The 13,004-nt window shown below is 44.1% G+C and overlaps 1 protein-coding gene across 1 annotated transcript in view; it reads left to right on the forward strand.

The window, feature by feature from the left end:
• LGI2 (leucine-rich repeat LGI family, member 2) overlaps positions 1–12,283 on the forward strand; it is a 15,418-nt gene extending 3,135 nt beyond the window's left edge. Inside the window, exons 4-8 of the mRNA XM_010158945.1 lie at positions 2,554–2,625; positions 3,048–3,119; positions 4,224–4,393; positions 8,476–8,640; positions 11,225–12,283. Coding sequence (XP_010157247.1) covers positions 2,554–2,625; positions 3,048–3,119; positions 4,224–4,393; positions 8,476–8,640; positions 11,225–12,042 — 1,297 coding nt within the window. The 3' untranslated portion in view covers positions 12,043–12,283. The remainder of the gene's footprint in view (positions 1–2,553; positions 2,626–3,047; positions 3,120–4,223; positions 4,394–8,475; positions 8,641–11,224) is intronic.
• Positions 12,284–13,004: the final 721 nt, after the last annotated feature.

A 13,004-nucleotide genomic window follows, 5' to 3' on the forward strand; every position in this document is an offset into this window, starting at 1 on the left:
TTCATGTAATATGAAACACTGTAATTATTTGTATTATTATTTAAATTTATTTAACTTTCCTTTTCTTTACTTAGTTCACTTCTTTGTTGATTTTTACATTACCTTCATTTCCCAATCTTTTTTTTTTTTTTAGGTCACCTTTTTTTCTTTTAAAAAAAGTATTAGCCCTGGTACCAGGTTGTCCTCACTTCATACTCCAAAGGACTGCCATTTCTCTGTGTTACCGGACATGAGCTGGTATGTTTGAAACTCTGAATATGATCTGCAAAAAAATTCCTCTTCCCACCCACCTTCCCGTACCAAAAGGTGGCCGTGGAAAACATTTCTGTCTTCTTCCTAAGGAAGGCCAGTACTCATAAAACTGACTCTTGCTGAAGTCATGCGGGCACATGGGTATTAAGGCGTGGTGTATTCAGGACTAAGAGTCTGAACCATGCGCAGCAGCCAACAACGGAATTTGCAGGCCAAGAAATAGAGGATAATGGAAAACGGTGTATTCCAAAATCCATGTTTCAGCTATACCTGGATCTTTCAGCAATAGTGAGTTATCTAATCATTCTCTTTTCCATGTGACTACAGGAAAAGAAGTTGTTTGCAGCCTGTTTGCAAAAAGGAAGAGAAACGTTGGCTTGTTGTTTCATTAATGACTTGCTTCCAAGTGCTGAGGAATCTCACATGGAGCGTGTCCCAGCAGCAAGGGGAAATCTCTGGCCCTGGTTGCCACCTGCAAACCAGGGGGCAGGGCGAAGGCTGGTAAAGCCTTACCGTTCCATTTCCTTCAGCACCAGCCGAACACGTGGTCTCGGTTAACGGTTGTGGTTGCACTCCCTGCCAAGTCCACAGAGCTCTTCCCCTTCCCAGCAAATCACACCTCTTCCGTTTGGGAATAAGGTGTGAGTGGTTAGGGGTGGGTTTTTTTTCCTGTGCAGTTAGTGACACTGTTAAAGCTTCAGTTAACAGTGATCAGACCTTAGGGAGGATGAGAAAACTTCCCTGACAAACGAGAATGACAAGTTTCTTTGTGTACAAAGCAAAGTCTCTGGACGAAGAGCAGCTGGGGAGCACTCAGAGAGGATCGCTATATATATCTCTATATATCTCCACCTGTGTCCTGCTGCACTTGCAGCAAAGATAGTGGCATTCAGTGCATCCTTAAACTAACTGTCTCCGTGCACAGTCTGGGTAAGACAGGTCTGATAAAGATGGGAGCGTTGCTGGTGATCCGAGTGCCGTTCCCTGCGGTGTGTTGAGTGAAGCTGTGTTTATTCACATGGACCAGCGAACTGGCCGTATGTGGGGCTGCCAGGTGCCAGTGAGGGTGTCAGGAGGCAGCTCAGCTCTCTGCTCTGCGGATTGAATCCGTGTCCCCAGACAGCCTTGTAACCGAGGATGGCTGACCCTCTTCTGACATCTTCCAGGTAGACAGCGGTTTCTCATCAACATCCTTTGCCTGCAGTCAGGGTCATGGTCACCTCATGAAGGATTTTGGCTACGCCTAAACTGCAGAACCAAGAGCACTTGACATCCCCTGCATCCCCATCTTGACTCTCTCAAGAGGAGACCTTGGCTCATAGCATTTTTCTCCTGTTTCCCTGGAAAGCAAACAAGGATGCAGAGGACGAAGGGAGACGCTTTTATCTCATAAAATCTTTTGTAAAGTCAGCTTGCAGTTGTCTTCATGCAGGTACAGCTGTACCATGCAATATCTTGATGGCCACCTGGCTGCAACGGCTTTGCAGGGCTCATGGTGTATTTAGGGATGTGTCCTCGAGTGCTCAGGGGTCAAGATGCTCAAGTATCAGCTCTTTTTTAAATGCTGACATGCAGTCAGGAGGAACAGCATGCTGCTGGAATCGATACGTGCCTGTCATTATTTCCCCGGCGCACGGGGCCGTGACTTGCGTGCAGCCGGGCACCTGGCAGAGGTGGTGTCCCGGCTGGAGAGAGCTGGGCTGCGGCAGCAAGGCGTGAAACAAGGCCGTGGTCTTGCCGTTGGTGCAGACTTGGGATGTCTGCCAGCACGAAGCTGCAGTTCACGTCATGGCGGTGACGGGGGACAGAGAGCCTACGGCTGTGGGGTTGCGGAGGTGGTGCCGTGGGAGCTCCCCATCAGCACGCCTGTCTGCAGCCTGGGCAGCCCTGCTGCTCTCCTGTGGGTCTTCAAGTGCAGGGGATTTGTGAGGGGATGGTGGGACTTAAGCTTCTAGTGTCCATCTCGGGGGCCTCTCCTGTGCAGGTCTCTTGCCTCACACGACACATCTTAGGAGGCTTAACCAACAGAACGGGAATGTCTTTTGCTCTGTTCAGTTTGTTCCTCTTCTGCATGACGTTTCTGTCACATGCTTCCCTCATGCTGCCCGGAACCTGCAACGCCACCTGAGGAAAGGGGAAAAGGGAATGTGAGCAGCTCCATCGAGACTTCCCCACCTTTAAGTCTGAAGGGGCTGTCCAGGAACCTACCCAGGAATTTGGAGACTAGAGGTTAAAGTGCCGGTGATGCTAATAATAATGTTAATGAAAGTATTTTAAAATGCCTTTCTTTTTTACCCCTAGATTCATTGAAGGAAACAAAATTGAAACTATTTCAAGAAATGCATTTCGTGGCCTTCGAGACCTGACTCACCTGTAAGTTATTTATCACTTGGTAATTTGTACTTGAACAAAATGCTTCTGGGGGACCGCTGGTTTTCCTGCCACATGGAACATCTCCCTTCCCCTCCATGCATCAGCGTCCTCCTGCTGTCCACCATGTGCCTTCCACAAGTGGAAAAACGGCCTTCAAGAGATAGCAGCTCGCAGCCCGTGCTGGGGTGCAGCCTGTGGATGCTGGTACCACCGTCATACTCCCCACTCGTGATTAAAAAAAAATATGTATCAGCTTCTTCAAGCAATTGCCATTCTTGAATGAGAATAATTAATAGGTACCTGTCCCTAGTAGTTATTAACAACACCAGTGGCAATATCAGATAATTAATGTGCAGTAAGCGAGCTCAGGCTTAGCAAGGGAAGAGACAGCGATGATACTAACCTCTAACTTTCTTTTCCAGTTCTCTGGCCAATAACCATCTCAAGGCTCTGCCAAGGGATGTCTTCAGTGATTTAGATTCTTTAATTGAACTGTAAGTAATGAGAGTCTTTCTGTTGACTGCCTGCTTTTGTCACTCTCAGTTACTCTGAGTTTTACGTTCCGGGTTTGTGTGGTGCTGTATCTGATACCTGCACAGAAATAAATGTGCGTTTTGTTGTTCTAGCTTTGCTCATTTTAAAATTGTTTACTCGGTAGGCTCCTCTAAAATAACTGCAGTTTCTGAAATCACTGTTGCTTCTTGTGATGCTGTACATAGCTTGCATTATTGTTACTCTTTCTGATGTTTCATGTAAATTGTTTTTTAGGGGAAGAGAGACAATGAATTTTAAAACTACAGTTTCACTGCATGTTCTCTCATGTTCTTGTTGCTCCTGAGATTATTTTACTAAAAGGCATTAATTTAAAAAAAAAAAAAAAAGGCAACCCCGAACTTTTTTCCCCTTGTTTTTGTGCAGTTGTAGCACATTGATGACTTACTGAGTGTTTTCTTGTATAATTGAGCTGCTAGTCAGACTCCCCTATTTTTGTCCTGGCTCTCCCAAATAGCAAAGTGTAATTGTAAGCTACAAAAATTGCCAAGCAATCAAAGAACAGGTACAGTGTTGAAATTGCACCTACATTAGTAGAGGGAGGTTAAATTGACTCTGCATCAGCAGCGACTCTAAAAACACAGGCCTTACATCTGTATCTTAATGTAACAGAGAAACGGTACCAGCAAGGCCACTCTGTCAACCCGCCGTACGGGAGTAGTTCAGTGAAGGAATGGGATTTGTCCGTGCCAGCGGTTGATGGTGGGAAGGAGGCTTGCAGCAGGCAACCAGACTGTCAGGATGCATTACCTTACGCTCCTAATCCTATGAAAACTTATAAACGTGTGTGACTTCACACGTGAATCACAGTGCTCTACTACTACGATTATACATGAGCCTATTTCCTAGATCGAAACAGTTTTTCCAAGGACAGCACTCAGTGAAAGAGGGTCCAAATAAAACTGTTTTGAACTGTTCTCAGTTCAAAGAGCGATTCAAGGCTACTCAGATATTTTTAAATTCAGCATGTCAAGGTGATAACAGTTCTGTAGTACTCATATTGCTATCAACCTTTTCAAATATGTTTATTTCTGTGTGTTTTTTAGAGATTTAAGGGGAAATAAATTTGAGTGTGACTGCAAAGCCAAGTGGTTGTTTTTGTGGTTAAAGATGACAAATTCCACTGTTTCTGATGTCCTGTGTATTGGTCCAGCAGAATATCAGGATAAGAAGTTAAATGATGTGACAAGTTTTGATTATGAATGCACCACTACAGGTATTCAGAATGTATATTTCTAAGCACACTACAAATGGTTAAATATCAGAAGTTTAGTCTATACCCTTTTGCTTCTGTGAGCATGGCCTGGGGGGAGGAAAGGGTTACATAGCAAGCACTCCCAAGTACTAGAACAAGCATAAAATGGGAAAATTTCGAAGCTAAAGTAAGTACTGCTTTTTTATTTGGATTAAGTGATAATGGGAGAAAAGCTCTGACTATTCATGTTCCGAAAGACTTGATTATGACTCACTTTGTGACTTAATTTTCATCACAGAATGCTTTCTGTTATCTGGAATAAGGCCATATAGTTATGACAGATGAGCTTCCCAAAACCTCTGTATTTCACAGAAAGCAATGAAAAGAAGTTCAAATAATGTGGCTATGTCTGTTATCTTTATTCAATAGGCTACGATTTAATAGCATCAAACAAGGCAGCAATACCACCAGCAGTTCTTTATGGAACTCCATTAAGTTGTAGAGAAATGTCCAATAATATTCTGACTACTGTCTTGTTTAGGATCTTGATTTTTATTTTAGGTAATGTGAAGCATGCTGAAGGGAGTGAAGAGAAACTTGCATGTGGTTATTTTTTATATTTTATGACTGAACAGCCGCAGTTACCTATCTTTAAATGTAGTCACATCATATAACTGAGAATATCAGCTGCGAGTATTGTTCTTCATCTTTCACATATATGATGTCAGCATTCTGCCTTCTTCCTGTACAGTAATATCAGAGGCGTTTGATTTCTCAACTGCCATCAAGTCAGCCATCATCATTCAGAGACAATAGAAAAGTTGATTACTATACTGTAAAATAAAGTTTCAGGACAAGGTATGAAATGTAATCCAAAGGCAGTACGTGGAGGCAAAGGGAATGAACTCAGAATTCAAAAATATGTCTGAGAGAGCAGCAGAGGTAAAGTGTGATAATCTGTTCCCTAAAAGGATGCCAAAAGCAGGGGAGCAGCGTGGCTTAGAACAGTACCAAAGTTTCATTCTTGCGTCTGCAGATCCACTGACATGCAGAAGTACAGAGGAAGAGTGGATTTCACTTCAGTTCACTCTGCTTTAAGCAACTGCACAGCACTAACAGTGTGTGAGAACCAGCCTTACCTACCTGGTCCTCAGACCCACACTGGCCTACCTGCCCTCAGTCAGCTCTTTGTACCTAGAAACCTAACTGTAAAGTTGCTGCAGGCAAAATTCACCCTTTGTGTTAGTCCCTTTGTCTGCTGTAAGCGAAATTACACCCAAGATAAGTCGACTTTCCACGTGCTGTGGAGTTTGCTGGGGAGCTAAGGCGTTACGTGGCGCAAGGATTGCCTACCTTGATAGTTCTTCCATCAGAACAGCTCTCAGTGCAGCATACAGCTGTAGTACACTCTCCAGGCAGTAAAGGACGTTTTCCAGCCAGTCATCCGCTGGCAGCTGTGAGGGAAGGCTGTGTGCATAACCCCTCTGGCCTGGGGGTAGGCAGCAGCAGCCTACCAGGGCTCCTGTTCGTAGTGAAGGTGAAGGGTGCAGAAGACATGGAGCTTTGGCATCATAGAATCATAGAATCACAGAATGGTTTGGGTTGGAAGGGACCTTAAAGACCATCTAGTTCCAACCCCCCTGCCATGGGCAGGGACACCTTCCACTAGACCAGGTTGCTCAAAGCCTCATCCAGCCTGGCCTTGAACACTTCCAGAGCTGCCCAAACAGGTCATCGCACCCCTTGCTCTTTAGTGTCCTCCAGCGTTCCCCGCGTGCTCCCCTCTGCTCTGCCAGTATTGGCACTCCTGTGTGCTGGGATCTGCCGGAGAACGGGCTGCCGGGAGGGAAATCAGCCCAGCAACAGCAGCCACGGATCCCTCATCCATGACGGCCTGTGCCAGTCCAACAGCCAAGGGACCAGAGGCGGAGTGGGCAGCTGGAGGAGGGGGGAACCACCCGAGCCCTCAGTCGGCAGAAAGCAGCGTTAGAACCACGTGTCTTGAGACAGGGAGAGTAAAACTGGGCATCAGGGCAAGAGGGAGAGAGCCACAGCCAGCAGCATAGGGGAAGCGAGGGCCATGTTCCATTCTGTCTCCTGAGCAGGCTGATGCACCTGCAAAGAGAAAAAAGTTATGAAACTTCCACCCTCCACCCCACCCCATATTTACTGTACAAGCTCTTTCTGCCATTAAAGAACATGTGGACCTGCCTGTAAAACTAAATTGAGCCCCCAGGACCTAAATTTTTGGCAAGCCTGATGTGGCAGCACCTCTTTACTCTGTAACCCTGTTCCACACTAGAGCCTAGTATTTCCAGCTGGTGCTAAAACCAGAACTTACTGCTTTTTACTGATTACGGCTTATTTTGTTACCCATTTTTACTCATCCAGTGACATAAAGAGCCCATTGACAGGTACAAGTAAAAATAGCTGTGCAAACACTGAATCATTTCTGAATGAGCGGTGGGTTTTAACACACCCACTGTTTTGTTTTAATTCACAGATTCCCTCGAAGGGTTTTACAACCATTCAGATTTCAAGAGGTGCCTTTTTCAGCATTAGTTGTTTCGGGTTTTTTTCTCAAGATTTAAAAAATATTTTTATTTTCTGTGATTGTATCTGCCGTTGTTCCATCCTTAGCTACCTTTCATGACTTACCAATTACTTTTGCTTTCTGCATACTTCAGTGTCAGTTTTCTCCAGTCTTTCTATTTTCCCAGTGAGAATGAAGATAACTTTCTTGTTTTCCTACCAGCATTTATGAATCAAGCCCAAACTCTATTTATAATAGTCCCTCGAAGAATGGAGACTGTTCTTTCTTTCGCAGCTGTAGAATCTGCTGTTTGTTTAATGGTAGTCATCTATCTTTATTCTCCAGAAGTGTAACTCCTCAAGGGCAAGGCTTTCAAGCATGCAGACACAGAGTTCTTCATTCAAAACCAATTATTTCATAATGCACCAAAATGAGGGACTCGAGTGAGGACTTAATTACCATCTCACCAAAATCCCTGGATGCTCAGGCCCTCCCAGTGTCGGAGTACATGGTGAAGGCATGTAGCAAATGGAGCTTGAAAGAGCAGCGCATGGTTCTGCAGAGAAACGCCATCGTCGCAGAAGATGCATTTCCTTTTCTATATATCTGTACCCGTCCATGGCTTCAGCGCAGGCCTTCTGCCATATTCTAGACCCAAGTGCTGGCTTTTCTTTGTCAGCTCTGCCAAACTGGTTTCTTTTTCTGATAACCATGACTTTGCCCAGTTGTCATGACAAAGAGCAAACGCAGCCCCAAGTCTCCTCGCTTTGCCCCAGATTGGCTCTGTGCTGACTGCTGACTCAGCCCAGGGTGAATTTTAGAGTTAAATGTGCAAAGGCACTTAGATTTGGAGAAAAAAATCTTGAATTTTGGAGTTACGCTCCTAGTCTTTACAGGTTGCTCCAACTTCTCCGTCTTAGCATCTAGAATAAGTTTCCCAGTGGATAGTAATTTGCAGGTTGGTTGTATTTTATGCCTAAACTACTTTACAATGCCCCATAAAACGTTATGTTAACTGAGTTTTTGATTACACCGTTTTGTGTCTATGGTCTAGCCGAAATGGGGTTATCCCCAGGCAAACTTCAGATATCATTTCACTTTCTGCCTGGTTTAGCATAACACAAATTGCTAGTGATTAAATTTGCATGACTTAAGAAGTTATTGGACTTCAGCTGGAAGTTGCTGTCTCTCAGCTTGAAAGTGATTCCAGCAATGCCATTTCACTTGACAGGAAAGCAACTTCCAGCTGTGGGGAAAGAGACTTCTCTCTTGATATCCTGATTTCATTTATACCAGCCAGCCTAGCTGGAAAATCTGATTTCTGCCACTATTTACCTATTTGATCTCCTTGGCAGCTGTATTTCCAGAGGACAGTTTATGATGACTAAAGCAGGAGACGCTTTCCCCTGTTGCTGCATGCCTAACGTAAGCATTGACACTTCCATGCTAGCGTTATGCTAAATCCGGACTATTTCACTCATTTTTCAGTGTAAATCGTTATAATCAACGCCAGCTTACTCTGTGTTTCCAGCAAGGATGTATCCTAACTGTTGGAAATGTATGTTTCTAGATTTTGTCATTCACCAGATTTTGCCCTACCAGTCAGTTTCAGTGGATACGTTCAACTCAAAGAATGATGTGTTCGTAGCCATCGCACAGCCCAGCATGGAGAACTGCATGGTGCTGGAATGGGATCACATTGAGATGAATTTCAGGAGTTATGACAATATCACAGGTAAATGAACACTAGGGTTCCAGTCGTTGATGAACTGTTGGCGTTTCCCAAGGATGAGACTCGTAGATGGGACCAGCTGGTGGGTTTTGTCCCGAATCTCTGTAGAATTTGGCAGATCAACGTGTGTAATACTGGGACACGAGTGATTTCATGGAGTAGTGCAACTAGTTAATACATGCACATTTAACCTCTCCATAGCACACAAAATAGGCTTTTTTTGGTCTGATCTTGTAAATTGTTCTGAAGGCACAAACGCTGTGAATGTCACGCTGTGACCCAGCTTAGCACTCACCCCCTGAATCACGCTGCAGGTTAAAGCCTAAGCTGAAGGAGCCCTCACTCTTGCCAAAGTGCCTGCAAAATAGAATATGAAACCACTCTACTGCATGTAGTAGGAAATAGGTCTGAAGGTTCCTTCTAGGGTGAGCTGGCCAGGAAAGCGTGTTTCACAGCTGAAGATGACACAGAAAAATTTAAACCGTGGTTGTTTCCTGAAGAGATGTGCTGTAAAGCTTTCACGTTTACTTTCCATTGACATACATGCTGAATTAGCATCCTGGCCAGATTACTCATCAAACAAAAAGCCCATGGGGATGCCAGGAGATTTTCTAATGCTAACAACCATCCTGTCCCTAACCGACACTCATGGTGCTCAGTCACACCATGACAGCAGGGACAGAGTCTTTAGAGCTGTTATACACTGCCTGATTTCTCAGTTACTTCAAGCTACTGGCTCTGAAGACTCAGGAGCTAAATTTATCCATGGAGCATCCTTTCCTCCTGATTACTTTTTACCTTGCCTTTTGGGACCAGAGTATGCACATCCTTATCTGGTGTTGAAGTCTACAAAGGCAGCAAGCACCTACCTCCTCAGATTATCTCCGTGTGTCACTAATGAAAATTTGCAAGATGCTACCCCTCTGTCAGGAAATTCTGGAAATGAAAAACTTGGCTTTTTCAAGGTTTCATTGTGGTTTGGTAGATCAGGGGGAAATATGTACCAGTGGATGCAAATTAAGAAGTTGATGGCCCAAAGAGAGCTAGCAGAGCTCTAGAAGTGCTTTGAAAAGGAAGTTGAGAGTTTGGGTCATTTCCAAAGACAGCTGTTCCCCAGACGCATTTCACCTTCCTGTGAATGACATGATTAGGTGACATTTCTTCTGGGGACTTACGTCCCAGCTCCACACCCAACGTATGGGCCCAGACTTGTTTCTAGAACAACCATCCGGTGTTCCTAGGAGGTGTGAGCTTGAATTCTGGGCTCCAAAATGTGAGTGACTTTTGCCAGGGGACATAGGCACATAAAGAGCCTTTTGAAGAGCCTAAAGAGTGTTTTGCAGAGCTCAGGAGCCGGCTATATGCTCCATGGGGTGTTTCATTGCTAACTGCATGCTTGGCATTCGGATAGCTGAATTTAGCCCTTTACAATGTGGGCTTGTGGAGCGGAGCTAGTTGTCAAGACTGTCTTTACAGTCAACGTGCAGAGAATAAGCATTGCTGTCCTCTGCAAAAGGGGACATCCACAGGCCAGGTGAGATCTAGTCTAGAGTGCTTTTTGACTAAGAAAGACCTGAAAGAGAGCTAGCAACCAGAAACCTAGATAAGCTCAAGCTGATTGATCAGCTTGAGCATTCATGTCTATGCTGCTGATACCTTACAGTACTGGAGATGAATCCCACCCTCCTATTCTGGAAGGGTGGTAGATCGTCCCAGGCCGGCTGTGAAACAACTATGGGTAGGGCAGCAGCGGAGGTGCCAGGATAGTGACCGTGACCGTGACCGAGTAGGGGAATCAGCGCAGTTACAGTTCTACGCAGACTGTGCGCTTCAGAGGGGAATTCCTCTCTTCTTCCCACAAAACCTTTTGTAAATAGTTTGGTTGTTACTTTTTTGATGTGGTTCTTATGTAGTGACGTGACATTCTCAAAACAGACCATAACCTGATCTGATCCAATCAGGCAACTGCAATATTCCTAAATATTTCTAGTTTAACGTAATCTCAAGAATACTTAACAGAAACAACAGAGTTAGATTTGTCTTTCATCCTGCTTTCAGGTGATATATCCACAATACGCGTGAATATTTCTATTTACAGTAGCAAAAAGCTGACTCTGGCCCTCTTGGAGCAAAAAAAAGTAGACTATATTTCATTCTTCTAGTTGAGCTGGAAAGACAGACATTCCAAGAATAAGAGAATTTAGAGTCCTGCTGGGTCATGAGAACACCTCATGCTATTTTGGAATAATAAAATTTGGCTTAAGTACTTGTTTTGGATATTAAAGGGCATGTGTTTGAACAAACAGAGAAAGAAAAAGTCTTCTGGATAAAAAGGAATGAGCATTTTAGGGTGCATCATACTTGCACACCTTGAGAGATGTGACATTTCTAACATTTGAAGTCATCTTTCCAGTTATTGGGGAGAAAAAAGCATGAGAAGAGGCTCTGATGGCATGTAGCAGAAGACAAAATTGTGAGATTGTGCACATTTTAAAAAGGGGAGGGTTGATTTGGTGATTTCTGTGGTTTAAAGGGTGCTTTGTACTGTGCTAATATATGCACTTTTTGTTTTCCTTTTGGGCAATAGGTCAGTCCATAGTGGGATGCAAAGCCATTCTCGTTGGTGACCAAGTCTTTGTCGTGGTGGCACAGCTTTTTGGTGGCTCACACATTTACAAGTATGACGAAAGCTGGACAAAGTTTGTCAAATTCCAGGATATCGAAGTATCTCGCATTTCCAAGCCAAATGATATAGAGCTTTTCGAGATAGACAGTGAAATGTTTTTTGTCATAGCAGATAGCTCTAAAGCAGGTTTGTCAACAGTCTACAAGTGGAATAACAAAGGATTTTACTCATACCAGTCCCTTCATGAGTGGTTTAGGGACACTGACGCCGAGTTTCTCGATATAGATGGGAAATCACATTTAATCCTCTCTAGCCGCTCGCAGGTTCCCATTATACTCCAGTGGAACAAAGTTTCTAAAAAGTTTGTCCCACACAGTGAAATCCCCAACATGGAAGATGTCTTGGCTGTGAAGAGTTTCAGGATGCAAGATAACTTGTACATCACGCTCACGAGATTCATTGGTGACTCCAGAGTTATGAAATGGAACAGCAAACAGTTTGTGGAGATACAGGCTCTTCCATCCCGAGGAGCCATGACGCTGCAGCCTTTCTCCTTCAAGAACAATTACTACCTAGCCCTGGGAAGTGACTATACCTTCTCCCAGATTTATCAGTGGGATGGTGAAAAGAAGATCTTCAGGCTATTTAAAGAAATCTATGTGCAAGCACCACGGTCTTTCACAGCTGTGTCAACAGATCGAAGAGATTTTTTCTTTGCCTCTAGTTTTAAAGGAAACACTCAAATATTTGAACATATCATCATTGACTTGAGTTTATGAAAAGCTGCTGGAGTGAAATTCATGTAGAATGATATTTATACATAAACAAAAAAAAAAGAGACCTTTCTGAAAACAGGGTGCACCTATGGAGTGTTACGACATTTTCTGAACTTTTCAAACTTGCATATTTATCAGGGATTGCATTTACTTGATTACTGGATGACATGTTCGTTTTATCCTTTTCTAAAGACAGTTTGCAGTCTGCAGTCATTCAGAGGAGAGTGCAGTGCATTAGGACTAATGTTGACATAGAATCATAGAGTCACAGATTGGTTTGGGTTGGAAGGGCCCTCCAAGATTATCTAGTTCCACCCCCCCTGCCATGGGCAGGGACACCTTCCACTAGACCAGGTTGCTCAAAGCCTCGTCCAGCCCGGCCTTGAACACTTCCAGGGATGGGGCATCCACAGCTTTTCTGGGCAACATGTTCCAGTGCCTCACCACCCTCTCTAGGAAGAACTTCTTCCTGATATCTAATCTAAACCTCCCCGCTCTCAATTTAAACCCGTTACCCCTTGTCCTGTCACTACAGGCTTTCTTGTAGGCCCCTTCAGGTATGTCACTTCTAGACTGTCAGATCTTAAGTTAACGCAGACAGATAGTAACAGAGGTCTGCTTGGTGCCATGAACGAATCAACTACAAATTCCATCCATTTTCTCTTTCAATAGGCGTTCCAGAAATCCACCCTGGTTTGCCCTTTTTCACACTCTTCCTGATGATGCCAGTAGGCTCTGGGGTGTTTTAACAAGTAAATCCGTTGTGATGACATTCTAGAAGGCATGGCTTAAATTTAGCCTGAAACACACCTACATTCATGTTCTCTGTGCTGTAGCTCTTCTGTACACAATGAGATGATTTATTCTCGAGTGTTCTCCCCTCAGCACAGCTTACAATTCATGTTTTGGTCATCACAAGCTGTATTTGGGGAATCCTCCTTCTGGCTGAGGTCTAAATATGACTT

This window comes from Eurypyga helias, unplaced genomic scaffold (genome assembly GCF_000690775.1).
Source record: "Eurypyga helias isolate BGI_N326 unplaced genomic scaffold, ASM69077v1 scaffold22189, whole genome shotgun sequence".
In the NCBI taxonomy this organism is placed as follows: Eukaryota; Metazoa; Chordata; class Aves; order Eurypygiformes; family Eurypygidae; genus Eurypyga; species Eurypyga helias.